This window comes from Castanea sativa, chromosome 6, assembly GCF_040712315.1.
Source record: "Castanea sativa cultivar Marrone di Chiusa Pesio chromosome 6, ASM4071231v1".
Lineage (NCBI taxonomy): Eukaryota > Viridiplantae > Streptophyta > Magnoliopsida > Fagales > Fagaceae > Castanea > Castanea sativa.
Window position 1 is genome coordinate 49955686 of NC_134018.1, and position 27668 is coordinate 49983353.

The following is a 27668-nucleotide window of genomic DNA, read 5'->3' on the forward strand; positions in this document are numbered from 1 at the left end:
TCATCGCCTGCATTTCCATTAGCGGTCATTGTGTAACACTCATAATCAATACAAAAAAACTTACAAAATGTCGCTTGTGATATAAAGATAACACATGTTCTTATGGTGATCATCATCTGCATTTCCATTAGTGGTTATTATGTGACACTCATCATTGATTACGTACAAAAAATCTTACAGAATGTCGCTTGTGATATAAAGATAACATGTGTTCTTATATTACGAATCAATTATTGTCACTTGATTTTTGTAACGGTACTTTAATGAGTGCCGTCCCTGAATTTCTTAGATCTTTGTCTATAAATTTGGAGTCAAACCAAATCTTAACGACTTAATATATATAGAAAAATCATCTAGCCATCCAAATTAGGTAATGACAATCTAACTCCTAACCATTTTTAGGTAGTGGATTGAAGGAGACTACCCTGGAACTCAAAACTAAAAATCTATCTGAAGAAAAACTAAAAAAATCATTCACATTTATAACGTTGTAACACCCCCACACATACGTTTAGTACCATGAATTGCTGTCGCTCTCTCTCTGTCAAAACCACCTGCCATTCCCAAACCCAAAAATTCTAACCCTCACAGACACACAGTGACAGTGACAGTCACCGCCCAATCAGAAACCAGACTCAAAATACTCCTACGAACCACGCTAGCAAAACCCGGACGTGAAAAGCAAATTCCAAACTCGAAATAAAGAAAAAAAAAAAAAAAACCCAATTTGATAAAACCACAAAAAAAAAACCTTCACGTCCGGATCGTCTCGTCTCGTCCCAAAGATAACGTCACTGATGATGGCTCCAAGTCAGTACTAGGTCTCGCAGTAACTAATAAAAACCCAAGCCAAGCAGAAACGGCAGCGAACCCTAACTCGTTCGTCAACTCAACGATTCTCTTCCTCACTCGTCCTCCCTCCTTGACTCACTGTGTGCAAGCGCGTTTCTCTGTGTGAGAGTGAGTACTCAACTCGTTCTCTACAATTCTTTTGTTACAATTTTTAATATTTTTGGTAAATTATTATGCTTTTCTGTTTCTCGGTTCAAGAATTTGAGTAGTCCATGCTTTAGGTTCAGTCTGATTTTGACTTTTTTTTTGTTGTTGTTGAAATTATTGATATATTTTGGTGTTGATGATCAGGAACTTGTTTAATTGTTTGTGCGCTAAGAAATGGATTTGGAATCAGATTGTAAGGTAAAGAATGCGATCAAATTTGGTGGATTGGTTGTTGATTATTCATAGTGTTTTTTTTTTTTTTTTGGGATTGAATTGTTAAGGTAAAGAATGGAAAAGCAAGAAATTAATGTTGAGAGAGAATTAAAATGGGCAATATGGTGTTTTGGTATTAGAGGCAAAATATTTGTTTGTTTGTTTGGTTGTAATTTTACTTGGTGTACATAAGATATCTAATTTTTTTTTTCTCTAAGTGTGGTACTTAATTATACACTTGACTTTTAGGAGAAGTTGACGTCTTTTCGAATTAGAGAGCTTAAGGATGTTCTCACCCAGCTGGGTATTTCTAAGCAAGGGAGGAAGCAGGTATTTTTTGTTTTTTTTTTCCGAATTACATGCATGATTTTTTATACTTCGCAAGGACTTTAAATGTTGTGTAATGAACTCGAACAATTTCTAACCAGTGGGTAGTTCGGGCCTTTTGGTATACAGTCACTCTTAAGTGTCGATAAGTTATCAGGATGGCGGTTAATTGGGTTCACAGTTAGTTTTGAGTACAGATACTATCTAAACAAGGGTACAACAAGGTGAAGTTTTTCAAATATGTGTCTGCTTGGCGGTGCTTTGCGTTAGAGGATGCTTGCATCACCTTGTGATGCGCATTGAGTTTTCTTCAACTTGTTCAGACAATACGTGGTTAATTAGTTTGTGGCATAATCTAGCAGTTCTGTTCTCAATATATTATAAATTCTATATTTCTTCATTACCTGTTTGCCTGCAACCCTTCTATTAGAATTCTGGAGCAACTCTTGTTTATTGTTACAATAGCATGGTCTCACGCTTTTAGATAGGCTTGTTCATCCAGAACATCAAAAGACTAGTATATACAATTTTAGTACCGCACCGTGTGCATAAGTTTTTTTTTGTTTCAATTGGCTTTTCCTGGAGGATGGTTGTTTGTTATTTGAGGTGAACTTACTACTATATATCTCTATGTTCTGTACAGGATCTTGTGGACAGAATCTTATCCTTGCTTTCAGAAGAGGAAGGTAATTTGTTTAATTACATCATTATCTCTTCCATTGTGTATGTTGTTATCTTTTTTTGGTTGCTAGAATGTATGTTATTATCTTGTCGTTCTCTTTGTTATTTGTAATTATTTTTGTTCTATCATTCTCATACTTAAGTTGATTGGATTGTTTCCGTTACAAGTCTAGGTGTTGGTCTTGCTTTTTGTCTCTTTGCATTTTGGATTTAAATATTTTGCCTTGGATCAAGCATCTCATGCACGATTGTTTAACATTATCTGCAGTTTCCACTACTCGTGGTTCAGCAAAGAAAAACTTTATTGGAAAGAATGGAGTAGCAAAAATAATTGATGAGGCGTACAGGTGCAAATTTTAATGCTTTGTATACAAACCCTGATGGGTATCTTTGATATGCCATTTTCTTTTTGGACTTATTTTTAAACATGATTTTTGTTGATATATATCGTGATTGGATATGTTATTTTTGTATGATTGATACCTTAATTTATTCCAATTGTTCATTGTCTGCTTCTTCATTTTCTTGGCAATCATTTCTTTCGTCATCTCATGATCTTTTTTTATGCAATATCCTCTGAAATGCTCCAGAAAAATGACGCATGCGGAGCCTGCTGATTTGGAAAGGAGCAGTCTGAAGCCTGAAGAAGCCATTGAAAATTCCATCAATACATATGTGAACATTTGCTGCCCCTGTGGAAATTCAGTGCCTACTGACTCCATGATTCAGGTTTATCATTGTTAATTTTGCTTTATTTTTGAAAATTGTTTGAATCAATTTGGGTTTTCTTTGTGTGTGTGTATATATATATGTTCTTAAATATTTTTTTTGATAGGTAAGAAAATTTTGTATTAAAAAGAAACTACTCCATCAAAGAGATGAAGTAAAAGAAGGAAATATATACAAGCAACAAAGGAAAACAAATCAACTTATGTACAAGAAGATGAATCTAAAAACAGCAGATGGATGTTGTAGAAGTAAAACCCCTAGCACGAGACCAATCAAACAAAGTGGTCGCAAACAGCTCTAGGAGCTTATCCTCCAAAAGCACTGAATCTTCAAATATGCGATTATTTCTCTGCCTCCAAATAATCCACATCACACAATGTGGTACCAAATTCCAAACATTTGAAGAATGCTTCCCTAACAATTCCACCAACTAGCCAACAAGTCAATAACCCTTTTAGATAGAACCCAAGAAACACCAAAAGATCTAAGGGCAAAGCTCCATAACTGAAATACCTCACCACAGTGTAGGAGCAGATGATACACACTCTCCCCATTACTTTTACAAAGGCAACACCAATCCATAAGAGTACAACTCCTTTTCCTCAAATGGTCCTTTGTGAGAACCCTCTCCCATGCAGCTGTCTTGAAAAAAAAATCATGCAGCTGTCCTGAAAAAAAAATGACACAGTGTGTAGCCCTTACACCCCAAATACTCTTCCAAGGAAAAGTAATAGAGCTAGATCCCCTCAATGCACCATAAAAGGATTTTATATTAAAATCCCCCTTTGACCCCAAACACCATCTCATCTTACTGTAGTGATCCATGGCATATACACCCCATTTTTATTTTTTTAATTCTCATTTATTAGTTTTGCAAACTGTTCACAAACACAAGAAGAGTAGCAGCTTGGACTTAGTGCACTCTCAAGCAAGCCCTTCAATGTTATAACCCTTGATGTGTATAAAGAGTACTCTCTCAAGCCTCCAAACGTACTTTTTATCTCTTTTTACTATTCCTAAATCTGTGGCTGCTAGATTGGAAAGTATTCGGAGGAACTTTCTTTGGGGGTCTTTTCAGGGGAGTTTCAAATATCTTTTGGTGGCTTAGGAAAAGGTGTGTTTACCCGTCGAGATGGTGGTTTGGGGATAAGAAGTGTGTGTGGTGTCTTTTAATCAAGCTTTATTAGGGAAATGGTTGTGGAGATATGGTCATGAAGTTTCCCATCTTTGGTAGCGAGTTATCTCCATAAAATATGGTGAGGGTCAAGTGGGGTGGTGTACTAAAGTGTGCAGGAGGACTCATGGGTGTGGTCTATGGAGAAGCATTAATGGAGGGTGGGAGAGCTTTTCTAAGCATTTGTCTTTTGTAGTGGGTGAAGACACTCGTATCCGCTTTTGGCATGATAGGTGGATTGGTGATAATACTCTAAAAGATCACTATCTTGAGCTCTATGTGTGTTCAGCGGTCAAGGATGCTTGTATCTCTGAAGTTTTGTGGATTTCAGAAGGGGGTACTGTTAGAGTATGAGATTTAAGGTTTTATAGAGCTTTTGAAGATTGGGAGCTAGCTGCATCTTATTCTCTACTCCAGCTTGTCCAAACTCATATTCCTCGGGGTGATAGGAGTGATACTCTTGGCTGGCGGCTAAAAATGGATGGTAAGTTTGACATCCGGTCTTATTACCATGCGATTCGGGGTGCTTTGAATTCTTTGTTTCCTTGGAAAGGTGTTTGGAAACCAAAAATACCTAGGTGAGTGGTGTTCTTTTTGTGGATAGTTGCACATGGGAGGATCCTCACTTTGGATAATCTAATGCTTAGGGGTCGCCCGTTGGCTACTTGGTGTTGTATGTGTCGCTGTGATGGGGAGTTGGTAGACCACCTTTTTCTTCATTGTCTTGTTACTCATTCCCTATGGACTTTTATGCTTCAGGCTTTTGGTATTCATTGGGTTATGTCAGGTTTAGGGGCGGGTTTGTTATCTTGTTGGCATCAGTGGCTTGGGGAACATAATTCAGACATTTGGAATTTGGTTCCAGGGTGTTTAATGTGGATTGCGTGGTTGGAATGAAATCGTCGTTCCTTTGAGGATAATGAGAAGACGTTGGATGAGTTAAAAATTTTATGCCAATTTAGTCTTTTGGAGTGGTCTCGTTGTTGGGGTTATACTGATTGTTCTTCTCTCTTTGAGTTTATGCTTTTCCTTAGCTTAGTTTCTTGATTACTCTTTTTGTTGTGCTGTTTGTTCTATCTTTTCTTGTTGTTCATCATCATGAACAACTTGTACATTTCCTTATTATCTCATTAATAATAGTTTTCTGATTACCTATAAAATAAAAAAAAAGAAGTATAGAAGGGAATGTTTGATCATTGTGGTATAGAATATGTTGAAGACTTTTTGGTGGGAGCTTCAGTTTTGTAGGGAGGTGCATAATCGTGAATTGGAAGCTTTCAGGAGCTTCATCAATTCCATTTATAGCACTCCTGTAAGGGGGAATGGGGAGGACAAGAGTTGTTGGTTGCCTTGTAAGAGTAAGGGGTTCACGGTTAGTACTTACTACCATCTTCTAGTTGGCCATAAGGAGCAAATTTTTCCTTGGAAAAGCATTTGGAAGCAGAAGATTCCCTCTAGAGTTGCTTTCCTTGTTTGGACCACAGCTTTGGGGAAATGTCTGACTGTTGACAACTTAAGAAAAAGAAAAGTTTGCATTCTGGATTGGTGTTATATGTGCAAGTGCAATTGTGAAAGTGTTGACCATCTTTTCCTTCATTGCCCGGTTGCCATGGAGTTGTGGGATATGGTCTTCGGTTTATTCGGAGTTTGCTGGGTTATGCCAAGGTCTGTTGTTGGGCTTTTGGCTTGCTGGCAAGGTCGTTTTGGTCGCCATCGTAATGGAGATATCTGGAAGGCCGTTCTTCATTGTTTGTTGTGGTGTATTTGGAAGGAGAGAAATAGTAGATGTTTTGAAGACATCGAGAGTTCCATGCCTGACCTTAAGTCTCTTTTTTTCTGAACCTTACTTCATTGGTTCTCCGTGTGGAGAAGCCATCCTTTTCTTTCTATTTTGGATTTTCTTGACTTTTGTAATGTTCGTCTTTGATTTGTTCTCCCTCGTATACTCCCTGTGTACTTGGGAGACTCTTTTTTATATCAATGAAATTATCTTTATTACTTATCAAAAAAGAAAAAAAACAAACTGATTAGCTCATTCTGGATTTTCTAGCCAAATAAACTAGCTAACATCAAATTTAAGTGCTCAAGGGCTTTATGTGCGGAGCTTAGAAAACACATGCCTGGGCTCAATGAGGTATATAAAGACTAAAGAAACAAATTGGTAATCAATCAGGGTATATCAAATCAAAGAAGTCAGCAAATAGTAGTAGAAAGATCCTACGACCTTCTCCTTTAATTTAAAGCAAAAGGATCACCTCAGAGTTTTTTCCCTCCTCCATATTTTGTCCTTTAATTGGTTGATGCCACGTGAAGTGTTGAATTTACTGATTGGTTGACAGAATTGGTTCGGAAGCATTCTTCTGCTGTGTGGAATTTAGGTCCTTTGTGTCTGATGTGGCTTTCATGGAGGGAGTGGAACTGCTATACCTTTGAAGATGTGTAATTTTCAAGAGTGCAATTAAGGCTTTCTTTTATTAGATCACCATGTGAATGGCATGGGTATTGGTGACAATGGCACTATCACAGAGTGCACTAATTCGCTTTCTTTTATTGATAAGTAAAAATTTTATTGAAGAAGGAAAAGAGTCTTAACACAAAGGATGTCTTCAGTCCCATTTCACAGAATACAAAATCGCAAAGAGAGAGGAACTAAAAAAAATTAACAAAATACTTTGAAGGAATGCCACCTTGGGTACTCATCCAATTGTACAAGGGATGCGTACACAAAGTTCTCTGAAAAATTGCAATATGAAAGAAAGAGAATCAATAAAATCTACCAAAGAAATCAATGACAGTGATGCCAAGTGCATCTGGCTACTTAATCAACAGTCTCAAGAACACTGATTTTAACTTAGCAAAAGGCAAATCCAATATTAAGAAAAATATGAGGCAACATTCCAAATGATAAAACTCTTCTGCTTAACGTTTCCAACCAAAGAGCACATCAATCACCTTCTTAGGCATCACCCCCTAGACTCCAAGACAAAAGACCATTGCTTGCTTTCCATTACACAAGGAATCTACAAATAATGTGCTATCTCATTATTATGCTTGTGCATTTTTTTGATAGGTACTATGACTTTTATTGAATAAAATGAACATCGTGTTCATGAATCATTATGCTTGTGCATACAACACCAATTCACTAAAATAATTTTTTTAATGAATTACCTACTTCAAAACATTTGGGACTAAGGTGCAATTAATGTTGTAGTTATCTACTATTAAAATTTCCAAAGGTTGTTGTCCAAAAAAAACTTTCTTGGAAATATTATGTCAAACACCCTTCTGAGAAAATTGCACTTTATTAGAACCTCCTAAAACACTCATAATAAGATCAAACATCTTTTCTTTCACTATGGTTTAACATTCACCTTAACATCCCAGCTTCTTTTGCTACATTCTTGACTTTTTAATTTCTTTTTTGACTAATTTTCATTCAACCTCCTACACCCACAAATCGAGGAGTGATTTTATTTCTATTTGACAGTTGTGGAGATTATTTATACATTTTTTAATCTTTCATTTTTTTCATACCTTGTCTTCATTGCAAAAACCATTGAATATATCATGTAATTACAGAGTTTTTATGTCTTGCATAGGTCATACAGATCTCCTTTCAATCATTTTGATGATATCGAATTATGTCTAACGAAAAGACATGCTTCATGCAGTGTGTGGATCCAACATGTCAAGTGCAGCAACATATTGGCTGTGTTATGGAGGGAATTCAACCAATTCCATCTTTATTCTATTGTGAAACTTGTCGAATAAAACGGGCAGATCCGTATGTACTGTGTATTTCCCTTTTTTAATTCAACTAAGTACGTATAGTCCATTGATTTAACTGTGCCTATGTGATGTGGGCTTGTGTGCTATTTTTTGACTTTTGACACAGATCAGTTTTTGGATATGCCAATTTCGTAATATCTAGATGTGATGTCTGATGACACAATTTTGTATTAGTGTATTGTTTATTAATTATTTGTATGTGTGTTTGTGTATTAATTTTATGTGTGTATCAAAATTTCTAAATTCAGTGCTACTACTGATATATTTAAATCCCATTTAGACCACCATCGTTCAGATATTAGTGATAAAAAAAGGAGAATCTCTAGAGTTTTATAAGTCGTTCCCTTTTTTTTTTTTTGGGGATCTTGATTGAAGGGTCAAGTTCTTTTGGTTTTCAACTTGGTGGGTTTGGCACTTCATCCCGTCAACTTGAATTTGTCGTGTAACATGAAGACAACCACCAAGGCTACAATGAAGGCCTGTAACTAGACGGCATTGCAGAATGAGGTGTTCTTGTAGTTGTTTGAGCCACAAAATGGTTGTGTTGTGTAATTTAAGTCTCTCTCTCTCTCTCTCTGTACATTTCAATATTCCATTATTTGACTGCAAAATAAGTGAAACCTGAGGAACTTTAAAGTGGGGAATGTTGGGTTTTTAAAGTTACCATTATAACTACTTGTTTCAAGGAGATTTTTTGTGGTTAATAATTAGGAAAATTATGTAGACTTTTAGGCTTTTGATCAGGAAAGGAAAAGGGTTTGATTTTGGGGTTGCAAAGAGAAGAAAAGAGAGAGAATTCCTTTTTTCTGTTCACAGGTTGTGTGAATGGCCTTAACGGGTTTTTGAGTGCTTTGGGTAATCCCTGGCCAGGTCACTAATTTGTTGACTATTTGGAAAGGGTTGTTGGGAAGTCATTGTAATTGGGTTGTGTGGCAAGCTACACCGCTTTGCAGTATATGGACAATATGAAAAGAGAGGAATCGCCAGATTTTTGAGAAGCAATCTATGTAAGATACTAAGAATAGTTTTCTGAGATCTTTGATTGAATATTGTACTTCAATTTTTTTTTGGGTGGGGGGGGGGTCTTGTAGTTCTATTGTTGACTTTTGGACCTCATGAATGTCTGTTTGTAATTCTTTAAGGGCGCTCGCACTTGAGTGTTCTTTCTTTTTAATAAATTATTCTCTTACTTAAAAAAAAATCCTTTAATTATTTGAATACAATGACTCCTATTTAACTTTGTAAAACGAACTTCTAGTGAAATTGATGTAGGACAAAACCAAAATGTATAATAATAAGACTGAAGAAGCTAAAAATAAAAGATAGATAGTCTAGGAGTCTACATGTAGGCTTGTTTGGAGTCAACACAGAGTAAGAGAGAACAAGGCTCTAGGATTTAGCACTATACCATTGGAAAATTGTGAGGGACTATAATTCAATCAACTATAATCTATCTCCATAGGAGTACAATACCATACTTAAGTAGATGAAGAAACCTGAATACTAATGTACTTGGGAATCCCTTATTGAATTACAAAAACACATTAAATCTTGAAAATTAAATAAGAATATTAATTTACCTAATCAACTATTAAATACCTAAGATTAAATACAATTGGTTTCCAAAATTAATAAAACTTAATTAAATAAATTGATTTCTGTTATGTTTGATGTGGAACATTTGGCGAGAGTGTAACAGTCGTACTTTTGAGGATTTGGAGAGTTCGAGCAACCAACTCCTAGCTTCATTTGTGTACCTTGTTCGATTGGTCTCTAGCTTGGGGCCTTGCGTCTAGAGAGTTCATTCCTAGCTTCATTTGTAGGCACCTCGTTTGATTGGTCTCTAGCTTGTGGCCTTACGTCTAGAGAGTTCATTATGATGTTTATGAAGTCTTTCTCTTCTTGTACATATATTTTTTGTTTTTTGTAGTTCTTTTGGCTTCTTTGTGCTTATTTTTTTGTTTGGCATGAAGTTATTCTTTCTTATTTAAAAAAAAAAAACTTTCTTTGCACTTCCCGCATTAAAAATCCAATGAAAGACTGCAATACTGTTAGGAAGTCTAGAATAACATAGACCAACAATAACTAAAGAAATTAACCCCAAAAATAAAAATTTACGCTGGAATTATATGAAATTAAATGCTATTTTAAGCCTAAAGTAATGAATTGAACTTCAAAACCATATACAACTTGTGTAAACCTCTAATATATCTTGTCAACCTTTTCCATCAGTTTTGGGTTTTAGCCAACCGGTGAAATTAGGAGTCCTTGCCTTAAGTGTATGCAGTAGTTTGTTTGTTTGTTTTTATTTTATTTTATTTTTAATTAATTAATTTATTAAGAGTGTGTTTGGCATCAACTTATATAGCTTTTTGCTGAATGTACGCTTAAATATACTTGTACTTTGAAAAAGTGAGGTTTTAAAAAGCTATACTTAAAAGCTATAAGCTTAGCCAAAAGAGCTGGACCGAAACAGACACTAAATTTGTATCTATTTATAGAGTTTGCTATTTCATGTTTAAGCAAGGTTTTTTACTCACAAAATATGTCCATCTGCAGTTTCTGGGTGACTGTCAAACATTTACTACCTCCTCTGAAGTTATTTGCTTCGACTGATGGGTGAGTTCAATTTCCTTAATTTACTTCTCTGTCACTTGTATGAATTTTTTCTAACATTTGAATTTTGTTTGCTGATCTTTGCATTAGTAGTTGCATGAAAGATGTGCCCATAACCTAAAAAATTTAGCGGGTTTTAGATTCTATGAGTTACACTTTGTTGCATGTCATGTCCAGAAAATGAGTGTGTTAAGAAATATAAGTGGAAATATAAGGAAAGATAAGACAAGAAATGAGTACTTGGGTGACTCTCTTTTTAATATCAATGAATCTTTATTACTTATAAAAAAAAAAATAAGACAACAAATGAGGAAATATGTTTAAAGATTGAAGTAGCTCTTAATTATAAAACTCAATTTGTTATTATTATTTTTTGGATGGATAATGAAAACACTTTTATTAAAAAGGAAAAAAGCCAAACCAAGTACACTAGAAATGTACTATAGGGGCAAGAATCAAGAACCCGTATTACAATAATCAATTAAAATAGGAAGGGAAAAACATGAATATGTTGGCAACACTAAACTTCATTCAAGGAGATTAAAAATTAAAACAACCTTAAGCTGGAGAATGGACTGTTCACACAGCCTTCAAAGCATCTAGCATTTTATTCCCTCCAAATACACTACATCAAACAGTGTGGTACAAGCCTCCAAATAGCTATAATTCGATGTTGAATAAACTTTCCTTGCCATGAAGCTAACAACTCAATAACCTTGGGCAGTATAGTCCAATAAATACCAAACAAATAAAAGACCATAGTCCACAATTCATAAGCTATAGGGCAGTGAAGAAGAAGATGATCTACCGATTCCCCACAGCTTTTACACACATAGCACCAATCAAGAACTAGAATATGCGTATTTCGAAAATTATTTGTAGTAAGAATTTTACTTAAGGAGGTAGACCAAGAAACGAAAGCTACCCTAGGAGGAACCTTTGATTGCCAAACCATTTCCCAAGGAAAAGATATGACAGTAGTAGGGTAAAGAGAAAGATGATAACCTCGCAACTCAAAGTCTCTTCTCATAGCTGGCTTCCAACAAACTTTGTTAGATCCAGTACCCCACACATTCATGGAATAGACGAAATCCATAAATAAAGTCAAGGATTCTAATTCCCAATCGTTCTTTGGACGACAAAACTGTATATCCCATTGTAGCCTCCCCTCAGAGAACTGCATGACCTCCGCAATGGAAGAATCTCATGCCCGATTAATGCAATAAAATTTGGAAGAGCCTCCTTAAGATAACAATCCTTACACCACACATCCTCCCAAAACTTCACACCTACCATCTCCCACATCATATTGAAGGAATTTAGAAAAGTTCAACTAATTGCTTCTAATAAATTTCCACAGACTAACACCATACACCCCTGTCACAGGTTTCATGCACCAATTACCCACTTATTCCCATATTTTGCCTCTATAACCCCTCCTCCAAAGGGCACCCCTCTCCATTCCATATCTCGACAGCCATTTTCCTAACAAAGCAGAATTAAACCTTCTCAAACACGGAATACTTAACCTGCCATACTGCTCCGGCTTACGAAGTATGAGGTTGTGGTAGGTTGACGGTCACTGTAAAATTTAGTCACTTTTCATGAATGGATCCTGTTTAGATACAGGATGATAGATTCCTCACTAGTGATGCTCTGCATCAGGTGGATGCAATGAAAGTGGGCAAGAGTTAGCCAGGGTGTTCTTTGTAAGCTGTGCTACATTGTTGCCTGGGTATAGTAAGAAGTAGGTAAGGTTTCCTGCATTTCGATGGGCAGCTGTGGGTAAAGAAGTTAGTCTAGAAAAATAGTATTCATATAAGCATTCGGAATATGGGGTCTTTAACAAGTAAGTAAATAGACAGCAGATACAATGATTAGGAGGATAATAAACATAATATGGTTAATGGAAACTAAGAGACTAGGTGAGAAATCTAGGAAAATTTAATATATAGAATATGCATTATGGTATACAGAAAGAGATAAAATTAAAAATGTCGTATGAATAATCATAGATAAAAGTCTCAAAGAAGAAATTGAGGTTGGGAGGATAGGAGATAAAATTTTGTTAATAAAAATTGTTTTAGGAAGAGACAGTTAACATAGTTAGTGTGCATGCTACTCAAATAGGGTTTGAAGAATCCATTAAGCAAAAATCTTGGGAGGACATGGAGAATTGTTTCAAGTTTACCAAAAGAGAAGATTTAATATTGGGGGAGACCTGAATGGCCATGTTGGAAAAGATAGGGATTTGAAAGAATTTGTGGAGGTTCGGGGTATGGAGTAATAAATGAGTCAGGAGATGCTATTTTAGACTTCACAAAAACATATGATTTGATACTGATGAATACTTGATTCAAGAAGAGGGACTCACACTTGATTAGTTTCAAAAGGGGGACAAACATTAGTCAGATAGACTTCATCCTTACTCGAAAAGTTGATAGGAGATGTTGTAAAGATTATAAAGCAATACCAGGAGAAAGCATAACCACTCAGCATTGGCTGGTGGTACCAGGTATTTATATTAGAAGTTGGAAAAAGAAGAAATATTAGACAGAAGCCTTTTGAAGGGATAGAAGCAAGTTGTATTTAAAGATATGTCAACCAAAGAAGTACTTGGAGTTTTTGATAAGACAGGGGAATATAATGTTCATGTTCTGTAGAGATTTCAATGACTGAGAATTGGAGTTGGTAGATTCAGTGTTTGATGTGTGTTCATATTATGTGGCATTGAGCAGGTCGAGAGATGTACATTTCTCTTGGAAAAGCATTTGGTGTGTTTAGGCTCCAAAAGTGGTTGCATTCTTATGTAGACAGAAGCTTATAGAAAGATTGTGATGTATGATAATCTCATGAAGAGACAAATCGCTCTAGTTGATTGGTGTTGCTTGTGTAGGAGTGTTGGTGAGACTGGATTCTTTTGCTGTTGCACTGTGACATTGCATATGCATTATGGACCTTTGTTTTCTTGGTGTCTGGGGTTCAATGGGCAATATCAAGGACTGTTGTTCATCTTCTATTTGGATGGATGAGTTGGTTAGGCAAACAATCTTCTTTTGTTTGGAAACTAGTCTCCTATGCCTGCTGTGGATATTGTGCAGAAAGGAATCATATACTTTTGAAGATTTGGACGCTTCAGTTCAGTTATTCAACTGAAGTCACTTTTCTACTTTATCATTGTTTGAAAGGATATTGTGTTTTGGTTCCTATTTATGTACTCATTCTATTGTAGATTTTTCTCATTCTCTCATAATGATTGTAATCCTGATTTATTATATTCTTTAGGCTATCTTATGTACACATGCTAGTTCGTCTCCTTCTATACAATTTTATTACTTATCAAAAAAAAAAAAAATTGTTAGTTTGATTGTGAAGAGGGTGAGGCAGAAAACTAAGAGCACTCACACAAATCCTGAAAAGCTGTTACACAACACTAAGAGAGATTTGGAGTATAGTCAAATCCCAAGACCAAGAAAACAATGAGTAGTCCATGCATATCTTATGTCAAATTTGTTTTTTGTTTCTTGACTAGGCCTAGTCTTTAATTGATGTTTTGTTTAAGGTCATCTGCTCTTCCGATGTGTTCTATCCTAACCTTATTTTCAATAAATTTTCAGTGCAAATCCACTGCGTGCGGATGTAAAATTTCCACTGACAACAGCCGAAACACAGAGTCCTGAATATAATGTTCAGGTTTGTTTCAATTCAATGGTTCATAGAGGAGTAATGCTAGTACCACAACAAAACCCACAACTTTGCCACAACTTGCCCATGTGGCGAGTTGTGGACCCACATGGACCTACCATTTTTACTTCACCACTCACAACTCACAACTCACCACGTGGGCAAGTTGTGGGTTATGTTGTGGTACTAGCATTATTCTCCATAGAGTGGTAGTTTGTGTATCAAGTAATTGTGGTCTTTTGTCATTTATATGTAATAAATTTTTATTAATAACTACATTCTTGTTGTACAGGTTTGGTGTATACTTCTCAATGATCATGTTTCATTTAGGATGCAGTGGCCACAGCATGCAGAATTACAGGTTAATGGTATGCAACTTGATGTTTTTCCTACTCATTGGATGATGCATGGCTGGCATTTACAATGTAATGGTGTGTCTCATTGTCAACTTTCTGTTCTGCTTTCTCCCTTTTTTTCTTTGGTGTGGGAGGGGGCACATCTGTTGTTCTGGGAATTACAGTCTCTGACTATTTGAATAGCTTCACAATATGCTAGTGATTTTAAGAGAAAAGGAGAAGGGGTGGGGGGGCACGGGCGGGGGCGGGAAGTGGAGTAAGCTTTAAGACAGTCCTTGAGGCCAGGCCTTGAAATGAATTACAAGGGTACCTCTGCCATGGCTTGCTTATGAGGTTTTAGTATGTTATATTCCACAAGTACTCACTTGAGGCATATGCCTTAAGATCTGAGCCAACGATGGTTGAGAGCTAGGGAATTGGAGTTAAGTTTGTAACTAAGCCCATTGTTTTTAGTCATTTTCTTAACCATGTATTTGTTAGCGTTTCAGTGTGCTAACTCACCCAAACTCATTGAATTTGGTTAATTTTGTATACCTATGCAAAGATCGCTCATGTGACTTGTCAATTCCGTTAATTGGACCTTTCATTTGGTTGATTACAGGCCATGACACTAGGTTCAGCCTGACTTTTGGGTAACTTGGTCCTAAATTGGAATTAATTTGATTGTTATAACATGCTAGTTTGGCCCATACGCACATGTTGGTTTTGGTTTAAATGTAGTAAAAGGACAAAGTTTGGCTTCAAACATGTTTGGAGCCAATGGTTCCAACTCCACTCAATATCTTTTTATTAGATGTGAATTTTGACAAATCCACTATCAGATTACATTTTCTTCTCATATCCTTTATACTTGCAAAATTTCAAGAAAATCAAATATCAATAGCTATATATTTATATAAGTCAAAGATCAATAGCTATGTTTTCAACAAAATTTCAAATATCCAGTTTTTTTGTAATATAAGATCATGCATAAAAAATTAGTATATGGATTGAATAGTAAAAAACATCTTATTGGCATGAAATTTGACATGAGTGCTAAGAATATAAAAAACATGCAATCCAACAGTTAGAGTCACAATCTTTGGATTCGTGTATGGTTTTGATCTATTCCACAAAGGTGCGGGGTGTGGGTTCTAACAATCTTTGTTAGAAGCTAGCCAGGTGTCGAGGTGAGCGGGTATTATCACTCCCTATCCCCCTCTACTATCACTTCTTTCCCATGGAAAATGATGTGGCAATCGAAGGTTCCTCCCTGGGTTGCTTTTTTCTCTTGGACTGCTGCTCTAGGCAAGATTCTAACTATAGACAATCTTCTGAAGAGGCATTTTGTTGTTCTTGAGTGGTGTTATATGTGCAAAAGGTGTGGGGAATCTGTAGATCATCTCTCCTCCTTCACTGTCCTATTGCATATGAGATGTGGAGTATGGTCTTTTGCTTGTTTGGTATTTGTTGGGTGATGCCGCAAAGGGTAGTGGATTTGTTGGATTGTTGGTCATGCAATTTCAAGCGTCATCATAACATAGTTATATGGAGGATGGTGCCGCACTGTTTGATGTGGTGTATCTGGCGGGAATGAAATTCTAGAAGTTTTGAGGGTCGTGAACGGTCCATTCCTGAGTTTAAGTCTTTTTTCTTTTTTACTCTTCTCGAATAGTGTTTAGTTTTACCATCTTTTCTTGCATTTCCCTTCCTGTGTTGCTTGATCATTGTAATTTGGTTTCTTGATGTTTTTGCCTCTCTAGTACATTTCCTATGTACGGGGCTGTGTTCTTCTTTAATATATATTTTCCATTACTTATAAAAAAAAACGGTTAGATTTTTAAAATATGTTATAGTGTTAATTTTTTTAGTGGGTGTTGGAGCCAAACTTTGTCCATAGTAAAATAATTCTTGTCGTTGACCTAATGTTTTCATGGTTTTGTTCTTGTTATAATTTTACAGGTATGACTGTGAGGACAGTTAATAGACCTGGATCACAGCTGTTAGGTGCTAATGGTCGTGATGATGGTGCATTAGTGAGTAATCTTCTTTTTATCATATGCTGATGTATTTGATGATGTGTTAGTTGATACTCCTCTTCATTTTCGGTTCCCCCCCCTCCGAAGTTAAGTTTAATGTCTTGTTTTTTCCTTTCAGATCACATCATATATCAGGGAAGGAATTAATAATATTTCGTTATCAGGATGTGATGCTCGTGGTTTTTGCTTTGGCATCAGACTTGTACAGCGGCTTAGTGTTCAACAGGTACCCTGACCCATCTTTCATGAGCTGATACTTGAAAAAAATCATATTGTCTCGGAACTCTGATGATGGAAGTTGATTAGCATGGTCAACAAATCATGTGGATTGTGCATTCGTGGAAAACACTTAAATCTGTAACTAACGGTAGCTTTCATTATGTTGACACTTAACTCTGTAACTAACATTTGCTTTCATTATGTTGACATCCTTAATTGTCGAGCTGTTAGAAGTTTACTAACTAATGATCTTTTCTCATTATTATTTTTTTAATCATCATTTTAAGTGCCATTGAGCTCACACTTTCTTCTCCCATGTGAATGGGTGGAGGATTTGTTGTGGCTCTTAAACCCACCGGCCGTGTATATAGCTTACTAATATAAAAAATCATCATCATTACCTATCAAAAAAAAAATCATCATCATCATACTGTATTGTTATTATAAAATTTCATGGAAGATTTACTGCCTGATTTTCAGATTTGAAATCAGTATACCTTGGCATAATCTCAAAAGAGTGTCCTTTGTTTGGACAGGAGCTTGGGGTAAGATTATAACTTATGATAATCTTATCAAGATGGGCTTCTCTTTAGTTGGCTGGTGTTGTATGTGTTGGTACATTGGGGATACAGTGCATCAATTGTTGCTCCATTGTGATGTTGCATATGTTTTATGGAGCATATTTTTTAAGCTATATAGGGCTCATTGGGCGTTGCCGTTGATGGTAGCGGACCTATCTTGTGGGTGGAGGAATTGGTTTGGGAAAAACTCCTCAGAAGTTTGGAACCTTACTTTGTTATGTTTGATGTAGATAGTATGGGAGGAATATAATAGCAAACTTTTGAGGGTATTGAGAGATCGCTTGATCAGCTGCAATCCTTCTTGATTTGAAACTTGTTTGATTGGTCTCGCATGTGGGTTTTTACACATTGTAATTTTATTCTTGAATTCCAAGACTTCGTTTTTTTTCTATGATCCTTTGTATTTTCTTAAGATATTGTGTGTTCATCATCATGAACGTGAAGTAATTTTCTCTTAATGAACTTATTACTTATGCAAAAAAAAGTCTATAACCATCGGACTAAATTTATAATAAAATGGCATGTGCTCTGTTTCATCTCTTAGCATGCAAGTAATTGCTACATTTACATTAAAACTAATTAGTCAGAGTCTAAATATCTTTAGGAAACATTTTTTCATTAAGTAGTCATATTCATTATGTAAGTTATGAGGAGTTATTCTTGCATATCTTTGTGTAAACTGTTAACTTTTCACTAAATATATTTGTAAGTAGTGAACTTGTGTTATCTAATCTTGGTCCTTGGTACAATGCTTCTTGAAGTGCATTTCCTAATTCCAAGTGTCTTTATCTTTCTTCTTCTTTGTGCTATGCTCTCTCTCCCCCCACTTGACTCCCTCTTAACGTTTAGGTTTCAGTGCCATCTCACTAATTTTTTTTTTTCAATCAATGCCTAGGTTCTCAACTTGATTCCGAGAGAAGAAGATGGCGAGCTTATTGAAGATGCACTTGCCCGTGTTCGTCGTTGTACTGGTGGTGGGGCTGCTGCTGCAAATAACGATAGTGATAGTGATTTAGAAGTCATTGCTGATTCAATTACAGTTAATCTTCGCTGCCCTGTAAGTGATAATTTTTACTACTTCATCTAACCCATTTGCTTTTGTTGTGCTCCATTCCTCTTTAATTTTCATTTTGTGGTGATTTTATGTTCATGCACAATTAGTATATTCATCTTATGAAGGTCTTTGCTGTGTGTGCTGTGTTTAATGATGCTTTTTACTAATTTTGATTATTCTGAGGAAAATTTGAATATTACATTTTATAAACTTGGAAATTGGAGTTCGTGACCTTATAAACTCGGCGTGTTTCCTTCTTTGTGTGGACTGCTGTATGGGATAGGATCCTTACAGGTGACAATTTGAGGGGTAGAGGGATGGTTTTTGTTGACTGGTGTATCATGTGCCATTGTAATGGGGAGACGGTGGATCACTTACTACTTCATTGTGGTAAGGCTTATCGGTTGTGGTGTCTGGTGTTTAGATCTTTTGGGATTTCTTGGGTCTTGCCAAGATTGGTTGTGGATACTCTATTTGGTTGGTGGAATTGGCCTGGAAAGCATGTGTCTAGCATTTGGAATTTAGCTCCATTATGCTTGATGTGGTGTCTTTGGAGGGAGCGAAATAGGAGGATATTTGAGGACATGGAAAGTTCGGATGACTAGCTGTTGGCTTCTTTTAGTGGCTCTCTGTTTGATTGGTCTAGGGCTTGGGGACTCACTTCTAGTGATTCTCTCCCTTTATTCCTTGGCTCTCTCCTGTGTAATTAGTATCTTTTCATTTTTTCTCTCTTTCCCTTTGAATTTTTCTCTCTGCCTTGTGTTTTTCTGCATAAGGTAGTGTTCTTGAATATATATCTTTTTTACTTATCAAAAAAAAAAAAAAAATAGCATAGGTTTTGATTTGAATGGTAATTGGTGTTAAATTACCGATTCTTCCAAAAACTTAAGCTATTAGAAGATAGTAAAATTAATTATTTAACCACATAATTCTAACACTCCCCCTCACGTGTGTGCTCAAACTACCTTTTGATAGGTGAGGCCTAACGCATGCGATTTTAAAAGGAAGGTAAAGTGGAGGAGACAAAGATCAAACTTAGGACATTTTGCTTTGATACCATGTTAAATTACCAATTCTCTCAAAAACTTAAGTTATTAGGGGATGGTAAATTTAATTATTTAACCACATAATTCTAACAATTGGACTCAACAAGTATGATCTATGTTTTGCTGTGGCCTATTAAGGCCATGAAAGGGTAGGATCATATAAGGGTGCTAAGGTATACTATCAGTTAATTGCTGACCTCATTATCACCTCAGCCTCAGAGTGGAAGTGGACCATTCTCTGGCATCTTATGTGCTCATCGGCCTAAAAGATATCAAAATCTTTCTATGTACTCAAACTGATATCTGTTTACTTGCTTTGCCTTTAGTCATCAGCTGTGAACTGCGTATCCTTACACATAAGGAGCCCATCATTGTTGCAGAATCATATGGGACATTATTCTAAATGTAATACCAGCTTGATTCTGATTCTATTAAGAAACCGTTGTCATGCTGGTGTGATTGTGTTTCATGAAAGTGGTAATGAGGACTGTTTGTGTTCTAGTTGGTTTATGAGAAAATCCATGAAGTGTTTAATGTAGATATATGTGCAATTTAGAGCTCATTATTTATTTTGCCTCCTGAGTTGTCTTCATTTCATTTTCACAGATGAGTGGCTCTAGAATGAAGGTAGCTGGTAGATTCAAACCTTGTGTCCACATGGGTTGTTTTGATCTTGAAACTTTTGTGGAGCTAAACGAACGCTCTAGGAAGGTGAGTGGTTTGCAATTTTCAATGATTATTTGTAATTGTTTTATGTAAAACTTCATAAATATGAACTATTAATTTACTGTGGTTGCAGTGGCAATGTCCTATTTGCCTCAAGAACTACTCCTTGGAGGACGTCATCATTGACCCTTATTTCAATCGCATTACGACTATGGTAGTCCTTGTAGTTGACATCCTGAAATTCTTGAGTTTTATAGTTTTTGTGACAACTAATAGAATAAGAAACATTATTTACTGTTTATTTGGTGGGATAGATGAGAAACTGTGGAGAAGACATGACGGAGATCAATGTGAAGCCTGATGGTTCTTGGAGTGCAAAGACTAGAGGTGAATATAGTGATCTTGCTCAATGGCATTTCCCTGATGGTTCTCTCTACATTGCTAAAGATGAAGCTACTTCCAATTTGAAATCCTTAAGGCAGATCAAGCAGGAAGATGGCCTAGAAGAACATAGAAATCTTAGCATAGGTATGGAGAAGAATCACAATGGGGTTACAATTAGCAAGCATCAGCATATCGTCCTCTCCTCCAGGAATCAAGAAGAAAATTGTGAGAATAGTGACCTGAATGTGATAATGATGTCCAGCAGTTCCACTGGAAGTGACAGAGATGATGAAAACCCAAGTATTAGTCAGGACCGTGGTGGGAATATTGATATCTGTACTATTGATGGAAATGAGATCAATTCCATGCCTCATAATTCTGACCCTGCTTTTGGAATTTTAAATGGTAGACCTGCACTAAGAGAGGATGCTCCAATCATAGTTCTCAGTGATTCAGAAGAAGAGGATGACCATTTGTGCTCATTTGTGGAAGATTCAGCTCTTAATGTGGATGTGACTTCTTGTTTGGGTCTCTTTAATGGCAATGCCAGTGGCAATGGCAACGGCAACGGCAACGATATTGGATTCTCACACTGGCCATATTCTTCAGGTACTCAAGCATGTCCTGGCCTCCAACTTTTTGGCACTGATTCAGATGTCTCAGATGCTTTTATTGATTTGGAGCATGCTTCAATTTCTTCTTCAGCACCAATGAACTGTATTGGAGGAGCTTCAAGGTTAACTGTAAATTCTGGCGGACAGGTCCTAAATTCTTCTGTTTGCCATACCAATAACGAAATAGATAATGGTTTGGTTGAGAATCCCTTGGCATTTGTTAGTGAGGACCCCTCACTTCAAAATTTCCTTCCAAATCAACCAGCTGATATGTTGGAGCAGTCTAATAGGGACCACCAACATTCTGCATCAAATGGCTTTGAAGATTGGATTTCTCTTAGGGTTGGAAGAAAAGGCGAAGAAGGTGTTGACAGTGATGTTGAGGTTCCTGCAGTGTCTCCAGCTGCAAATGGACTAGATTTGAGAAACCGGAGTGGTTCAAATGAAGGTAGAAGACTTTGTCTAATAAATGTTACATTTCTGAAAGCAATATTTTATACCATAATGGACCTATTAAAAAGTTTTATGCCATTATGGAATTCAAGTTCTATACTTTTCTTTAGGAGACTCAAATCTTTTGAGTTAGTAAAATTTTTGTTACTTATATAAAAAAAGGTATTCAGGTTTCATATGATTTGAATCCTTCAAAATTACGTTTTCATTATATTTTAACCATTATCACCTCTTTGTGATAAGAAATTTTTAGTATTTTTAGAACTTCAGTCAAAAACTTTATTTTGTGTTCCTTAGGGGCCTGAACTGAAATGAAACTGAATTGCTAAGTATGTCAACTTGTGCTGTAGCTGTCTTTCTTTTTAATAATTATATCATAGAGATTTAAGGGTTGTAAAAAAAATCTGTACATGTCACTTTCATGTCAGTAAGTTAATAAGAAAATGTTATTCCATCTCAGACTTTTATTAATGTATGCCACTTCCGTTTGTACATAAAAAAGTTATGACCTGACATGGGCATCATATCCTTAATACGTGCCCAAAAATTAACCTGTTTCAGTATTTCTGGGGCAGATCAGGTTGAAATAGGATGCTTGTGATATTATATTTTTTTGGTAGAGGAGATTGGATGAAATTTAATGGATGCCACTTCCATTTGCACACAAAAAAGTTTTTTTTTTTTTTTGATAAGTGAAAAAAAAAATTGCACACAAAAAAGTTATGACCTGACATGGGCATCATATCCTTAATATTTGCCCAAAAATTGGATGAAATGTTACCTTAAATTAGGTTTTCTGCTCCCTGCATGAGTAGCATGACAGTTGAGCTTTTCATCTGTGTAAAACTTTTCTTTGATAGGTCATAGAATTTTATTCAAAAAGAAGATTACTTCATGTTCACGATGATGAGCACTAATAATCTTAAAATTTTACAAAGAATCAGACAAAAAAATTATCTAGTTCTCCCTTGAAGCTATAGTTACCTGGTCTATTGATAGGATAAAGCCTTTTTGTTTAGTTCAGGGATAAGGAGTGTTCTACACTTTTAGCAACCCATCTAGTTGGGATTTTGTCTTAGTTCAGACTCTCTCAAACGCTAAAGTTTTCAATTATCCATGGAAGGGGAATAATGAGGCTAACCTTATTTATGTTATAAAATTAGCAAAATCTTGGAATGATGGGTTTTCTATGTGCCTTGGTTGACAATTCTTACATTCTTGTTCCTTTTTTGAGTGATGCTAATGATACTACAAATTTTACTACAATAAGCTTACAAGTTAATGTATCATCAATTACAAAAAAGTAATTTAGACATTAATTTATTATGTTGTTGAATTGGCATAGTCACATTCATTGCCACGTCAGTTGGTAAGCCTTTTGTAGTAAAATTGATTGCAGCGTTAGTATTTTCCGTCTACTTTTATCTTTGATTATCATTTAGTTAATTCTGTCCTTTGCAGCTGCTATAAATGCACATGGGAATGATGAAACTAGGTCTGATAGAGCAAGTAGTAGGAAACTTTCAGATGGCCCTTTCTCCTTCCCTCGCCAGCCACGGTCTGTGAGACAACGAGTTTGTCTCTCAATAGATTCAGACTGAGTAGATAAACTGGACCTTGCTTGAAGTTACATAGAGGAAGCCACTGGCAATCTTATTTATGTTCAGTATTTCCTTGGAGAGATGGCAGTTATCCTGCTCTTTGTTTCATGCCTCGCTTTAATTCCGAATGGGGAAGCAAATATTTTATTGGTAGATATGATGCATGCAAACGTTGGTGATCATGATGTCAATTGTATTCTCTCTTGTGCATTATAGTAGTACTGGCAGTTCAGGAACTTCTTTATCTACAGGTGAGCCCTAACTTATGATCTTGGTATAAGGTTTTAGCTTTGGCTGATATGTCAAGATCCCAATGATAGATTTTGGTAGATATGATTCATTGGATATTGCGGTGAAATATAAATGAATGAAGTTAATAAACATCTACACTAAATATTTTATTGGTTAATGTTATGAGATACGTTAATCTAAAAGCATGACCAACAATATTATACAAGCTTTAAATCACAAGTTTTTTTTTTTTTTTTTAATTTAAAATTTCTGTCGTTATTATTGGTCTGTTCTTATGTACTGTTTCTCTTTTTCAATAGAATTTGCTTAACCAATGAATAAATTTCATGTCAAAATTCTTGTTATAGTTAATTTTAGAAAATTCTTTCCAAATTGTATGTAGCTCCGGGTTTCTACACACTGGCCGTTAATTATATTATAGTACTGCTGGAACATATTTTGCTATATATATATATATATATATATTATTCATAACTTCTTCTGTTTTGGTGTGTGGATTTAACAAGAGTACCATGGTTGCATATGAATAATGGTACTTTGACTAATCTATTGAGAATCCGTAGTTGACTTCAAAAAATTTGAGATTAGGACTTTGTTGTTGTTGTTGTACAATTGTTGCATATGCATATATTCATTCTTTACATGCTCTTTTACAAATATGATTGGCAACACATGACAGAAAGATAGAAATTTTCCTTATTGAAATCACCCATGCATAATCAGTTACTATAAAAATAAAGGTGAAAACACTATTTTGGTCCCTACATTTTGGGGTCATAGTCAGTTTGGTCCCTGCCGTTAACTCACTAACTGAAAATATCTATGTGGCTAACGGTGTGTACTGCTGGCATCCTTATTGCTGATGTGGCTACTAAAATAATAAGAAAAAAATTCAAATAAACATTAAACAATACTGCATCAGCTTATAAATAAATAGTAAAATTAAAAACAAAACAAAAACATAAAAAATGAATTCCTCGTATGGGAATGATAAAACCGTAGCCATAATACTAACATTCATTAACTCAGAAAAAGTATTGTAACATTCATCAACTACGTTTGTAATATTGTTCAGACTATCTTTTTGAAAACAAACATTAATGAGCAACAAGCCAACAATTCTCTTACTCACAACTTACAATCAAAGTCATTTATTTTTGTCCCTTCCATCTACTGGCACTATCATCATCAATGAAGCCCAGAAGGACCAAATTGGTCAGTCAATATCCTTCCTTGCTGTTCATTGCCACGAGCCACCGTCGAGATGGTCACCTTTCTCTCTCCTTTTGTCTCTACTTTTCTTGGACTCACCTACTCGGTCTCTCCTTTGATCTGTGATCGTGTGGGAGTTTGGGTTGTTTGATGGTTCAAAATATGTCTTGAGTTGTGGTTGAAATTTGATTTTAGGGTTTGGTGCTGATGGATCTGGGTTAGTTGGTGGTGTTGGGTTTGGTAGTGGTGGAGCTGGATTTGGTAGTGGTGCTAGACTGTTGAGGTGCTGGTAATTCAGGTGTGGTAGGGGTGGATTTGGGGTAGCGGTAGTGCTGAACTGATGAGGTGGTGGTAATCTGGGATCAGTGGTGGTGGATCTGGGTTTGTGGTGGTGAACCTAATTGCATATAATACTGTTTGGTTACTAAGAAATTGCAAGAAAGTAAAAAAGAAAATTGAGAAAGTAAAAATGAAAATGAAAATCTGTTTGGTTACCAAGAAAATGGCAAGAAATTTATTTGAAAACAAATAAAGAAAAAAATAAAATTTGAAAAGAAGAAGAAGAAATTATTTTCTGAACGTTGATGTGGCTGTATTTTTTACCATCTAAGTGCTGATATGGACACTAAAATTTAAACACGTTAGCATTAGACATGCTTACAGGCAAATGTGGCTGAGCTTATGAAGTTCATTAATGGGGTCCTTTTTGGGGATGTAAGCTTCTTTAGGGCTTTTCATGTTCGGGAAATGGAGGCTGTGTTGAGCTTCGTGGTTACAATATATGGCTCCTCAGTAAGGGGGTTTAGGGAGGATAAGATGTGTTAGAAACTAGATAGAAATAAGGGGTTTATAGTTAAAGATTATTGTAGTCTTCTAGCGGGCTCTATTGATTTTTGTTTTCCTTGGAAAAACATTTGGAAGCAGAAGATCCCTGCTCGAGCACCTTTCTTTGTTTGGATTGCTGCTTTGGGAAAATGCTTGACAATTGACACTTTGAGAAAAAACAATATTTGGATATTGGATTGGTGTTATATGTGCAAGTGTAATGGTGAATCGGATGACTATTTTTTCTTCATTGTCCAATTGCTATGGATTTGTGGTTTGTGGTTTTAGGTTTATTTGGACTAAGTTGGGCTATGCCACAATCAGTTGTGGGGCTTTTAGCTTGTTGGCTAGGCTGGTTTGGTCATCATTGAAATGGGAATATATGGATATTCATTCCCTATTGCTTAATGTGATGTCTTTGGAAGGAATGAAATTGTAGGTGTTTTGAAGATAATGAGAGATCCATACCCGATTTCTAGCTATTTTTCTTTAGAACTTTATTGGATTAGCGTTTGCTTTGTGAAACCAATCGTTCCCTTTTCTTCTTGTTTTTCTTGATTCTTGTGATATTAATAAACTAAGCTAGGGTGTCCCTTTTGATATGAATAAAGCTTATTATTTATCCCAAAAAAAAAAAGTGCACACTGTTAGTCACGTAAGCATTTTTCGTTAGTTGTTGATTGTAGGGACCAAACTGATTGTAAATTGAAAATAACAGAGACCAAATTGATTATTACCAAAATGAAAGTACCAAATTTTCTCTGACCCCAAAATATAGGGACTAGAATGGTATTTTCGCCAAAAATAAAAACTTCACGTAGTGGTGTATAGTGATGAAAAATAAGGCAAAGTTGGTGATCAATGATTGGGGGACCAAATTATTTGTGACCTCAAAATATAGGGACTAGAATGGTATTTTCTCCAAAAATAAAAGCTTCACATAGTGGTGTATAATGATGAAACACAAGGCAAGTTGGTGATCAGTGATTGGGACTTAGTCATTTTAGGGTTTCCAAGACACAGTGGGGCTGTGGCATTGTGATGATCGATTTTCAGTACAAAGGGAGGGACTAGATGTCCAAACCTGCAACACCCAAGGACAGTTTTGTAGGTTGATGGTTTCAACTCTGGATCAAGTGGGTTTTTTCATCTATTTTGGTAGAACGGTTTTGAGGGTGTAACTATTCCATCCTAGGGACCTAGGGTACAGGTCTCACTGTCTCAGATGGACTGGTCTGATTTCCCAGTTCTAGGCAAGCATGTAATTAACAAACCGTGCTTGCCTAGGACCTTTAGAAACCATATAGACATCCCCCCCCCCCCCCCCTCCATCTTTTCTCTCCTTTTTAGTATTTAAATAGGCTGACATTCTACCAAGCAGAGGACCTATTTATTACCTATACAAATTTTGACCATGTTGGTTTAATCACTTTGATTCTAATGTCAGTTTTCTTATCCTCCTGACAGGTACAGTACATTCTCTTTCTGTTTCTTGCGCAGTAGTGGTATTGAAGATTTGCAGGTGACTTTTCCTACTTGCAAATATACCCCTTTTATTTCAAGGAAAGGGGACCAATTTATTGCAAAACCTTCGGACATTGTGGGAAACCTCAACTTTGTAACCTGTCCCCTTTGACCTACTAAAGTAAATAACCTATAAATGTTTAAGCATGAGACTGTATGACAAGATTCTTCTGTAAATAGAAAGTGTTGATTTGCAGAGTTGATAATTATTATGCACTTGCTCTTATCAAAGTGCGAATTTTGACTTTTACAAAAGAACATGCCAGTTTTTTGCGTTCACCAATTTTTTGGGCCCAGGGAAAGTTAGGGTGTTGAAGGATCCTTGAAAGCATGTGATGTATTTCTGTATTCCTGACAAGATAATTTTCGAAAGAGGCGGGCAACAAACAGGAAGCATTGCAATTTTCATTGTTTAGCGGTGAGGGTTTAGCTTTAGCAACGAGAAAGTGCTGCTATGGTATCTGTATGTTGTAGAATTTTATGATGTATATATGGCTGATTTCATACATTAAGCTGTCATTTCTATTTTATTTGTACAGATATCTGCTCTAATTCAGTCTTGGGCTCTGATTGAATTGTGCTGGTAGTAATCCCTTGTATCAAAGTCTTTCTTCTTCTTCTTTTTTAATATATTTGTTTTTTTTTTTA

At 35.9% G+C, this 27668-nt stretch overlaps 1 protein-coding gene across 3 annotated transcripts; it reads left to right on the forward strand.

The window, feature by feature from the left end:
* The first annotated feature begins 761 nt into the window (after nt 1-761).
* On the forward strand, nt 762-27668 carry LOC142638650 (E3 SUMO-protein ligase SIZ1-like). Of its 3 annotated transcripts, XM_075812698.1 has the most exons (19): nt 762-960; nt 1144-1197; nt 1462-1542; nt 2183-2225; nt 2489-2567; nt 2811-2949; nt 7798-7910; nt 10475-10534; nt 14149-14224; nt 14508-14583; nt 16513-16586; nt 16708-16815; nt 18285-18446; nt 20096-20200; nt 20289-20369; nt 20470-21148; nt 21245-21601; nt 23068-23458; nt 26964-27668. In XM_075812698.1, exons 2-18 carry the CDS (start codon nt 1174-1176, stop codon nt 23205-23207), a joined length of 2397 nt encoding a protein of 798 aa, XP_075668813.1. In that variant the 5' UTR covers nt 762-960; nt 1144-1173; the 3' UTR covers nt 23208-23458; nt 26964-27668. The 3 variants fall into 3 exon arrangements, with proteins under 3 accessions (XP_075668813.1, XP_075668812.1, XP_075668814.1); XM_075812697.1 differs by having other exon boundaries at nt 20470-21601; XM_075812699.1 differs by lacking the exons at nt 762-960; nt 1144-1197; nt 1462-1542; nt 2183-2225; nt 2489-2567 and having other exon boundaries at nt 2819-2949; nt 7726-7910; nt 20470-21601.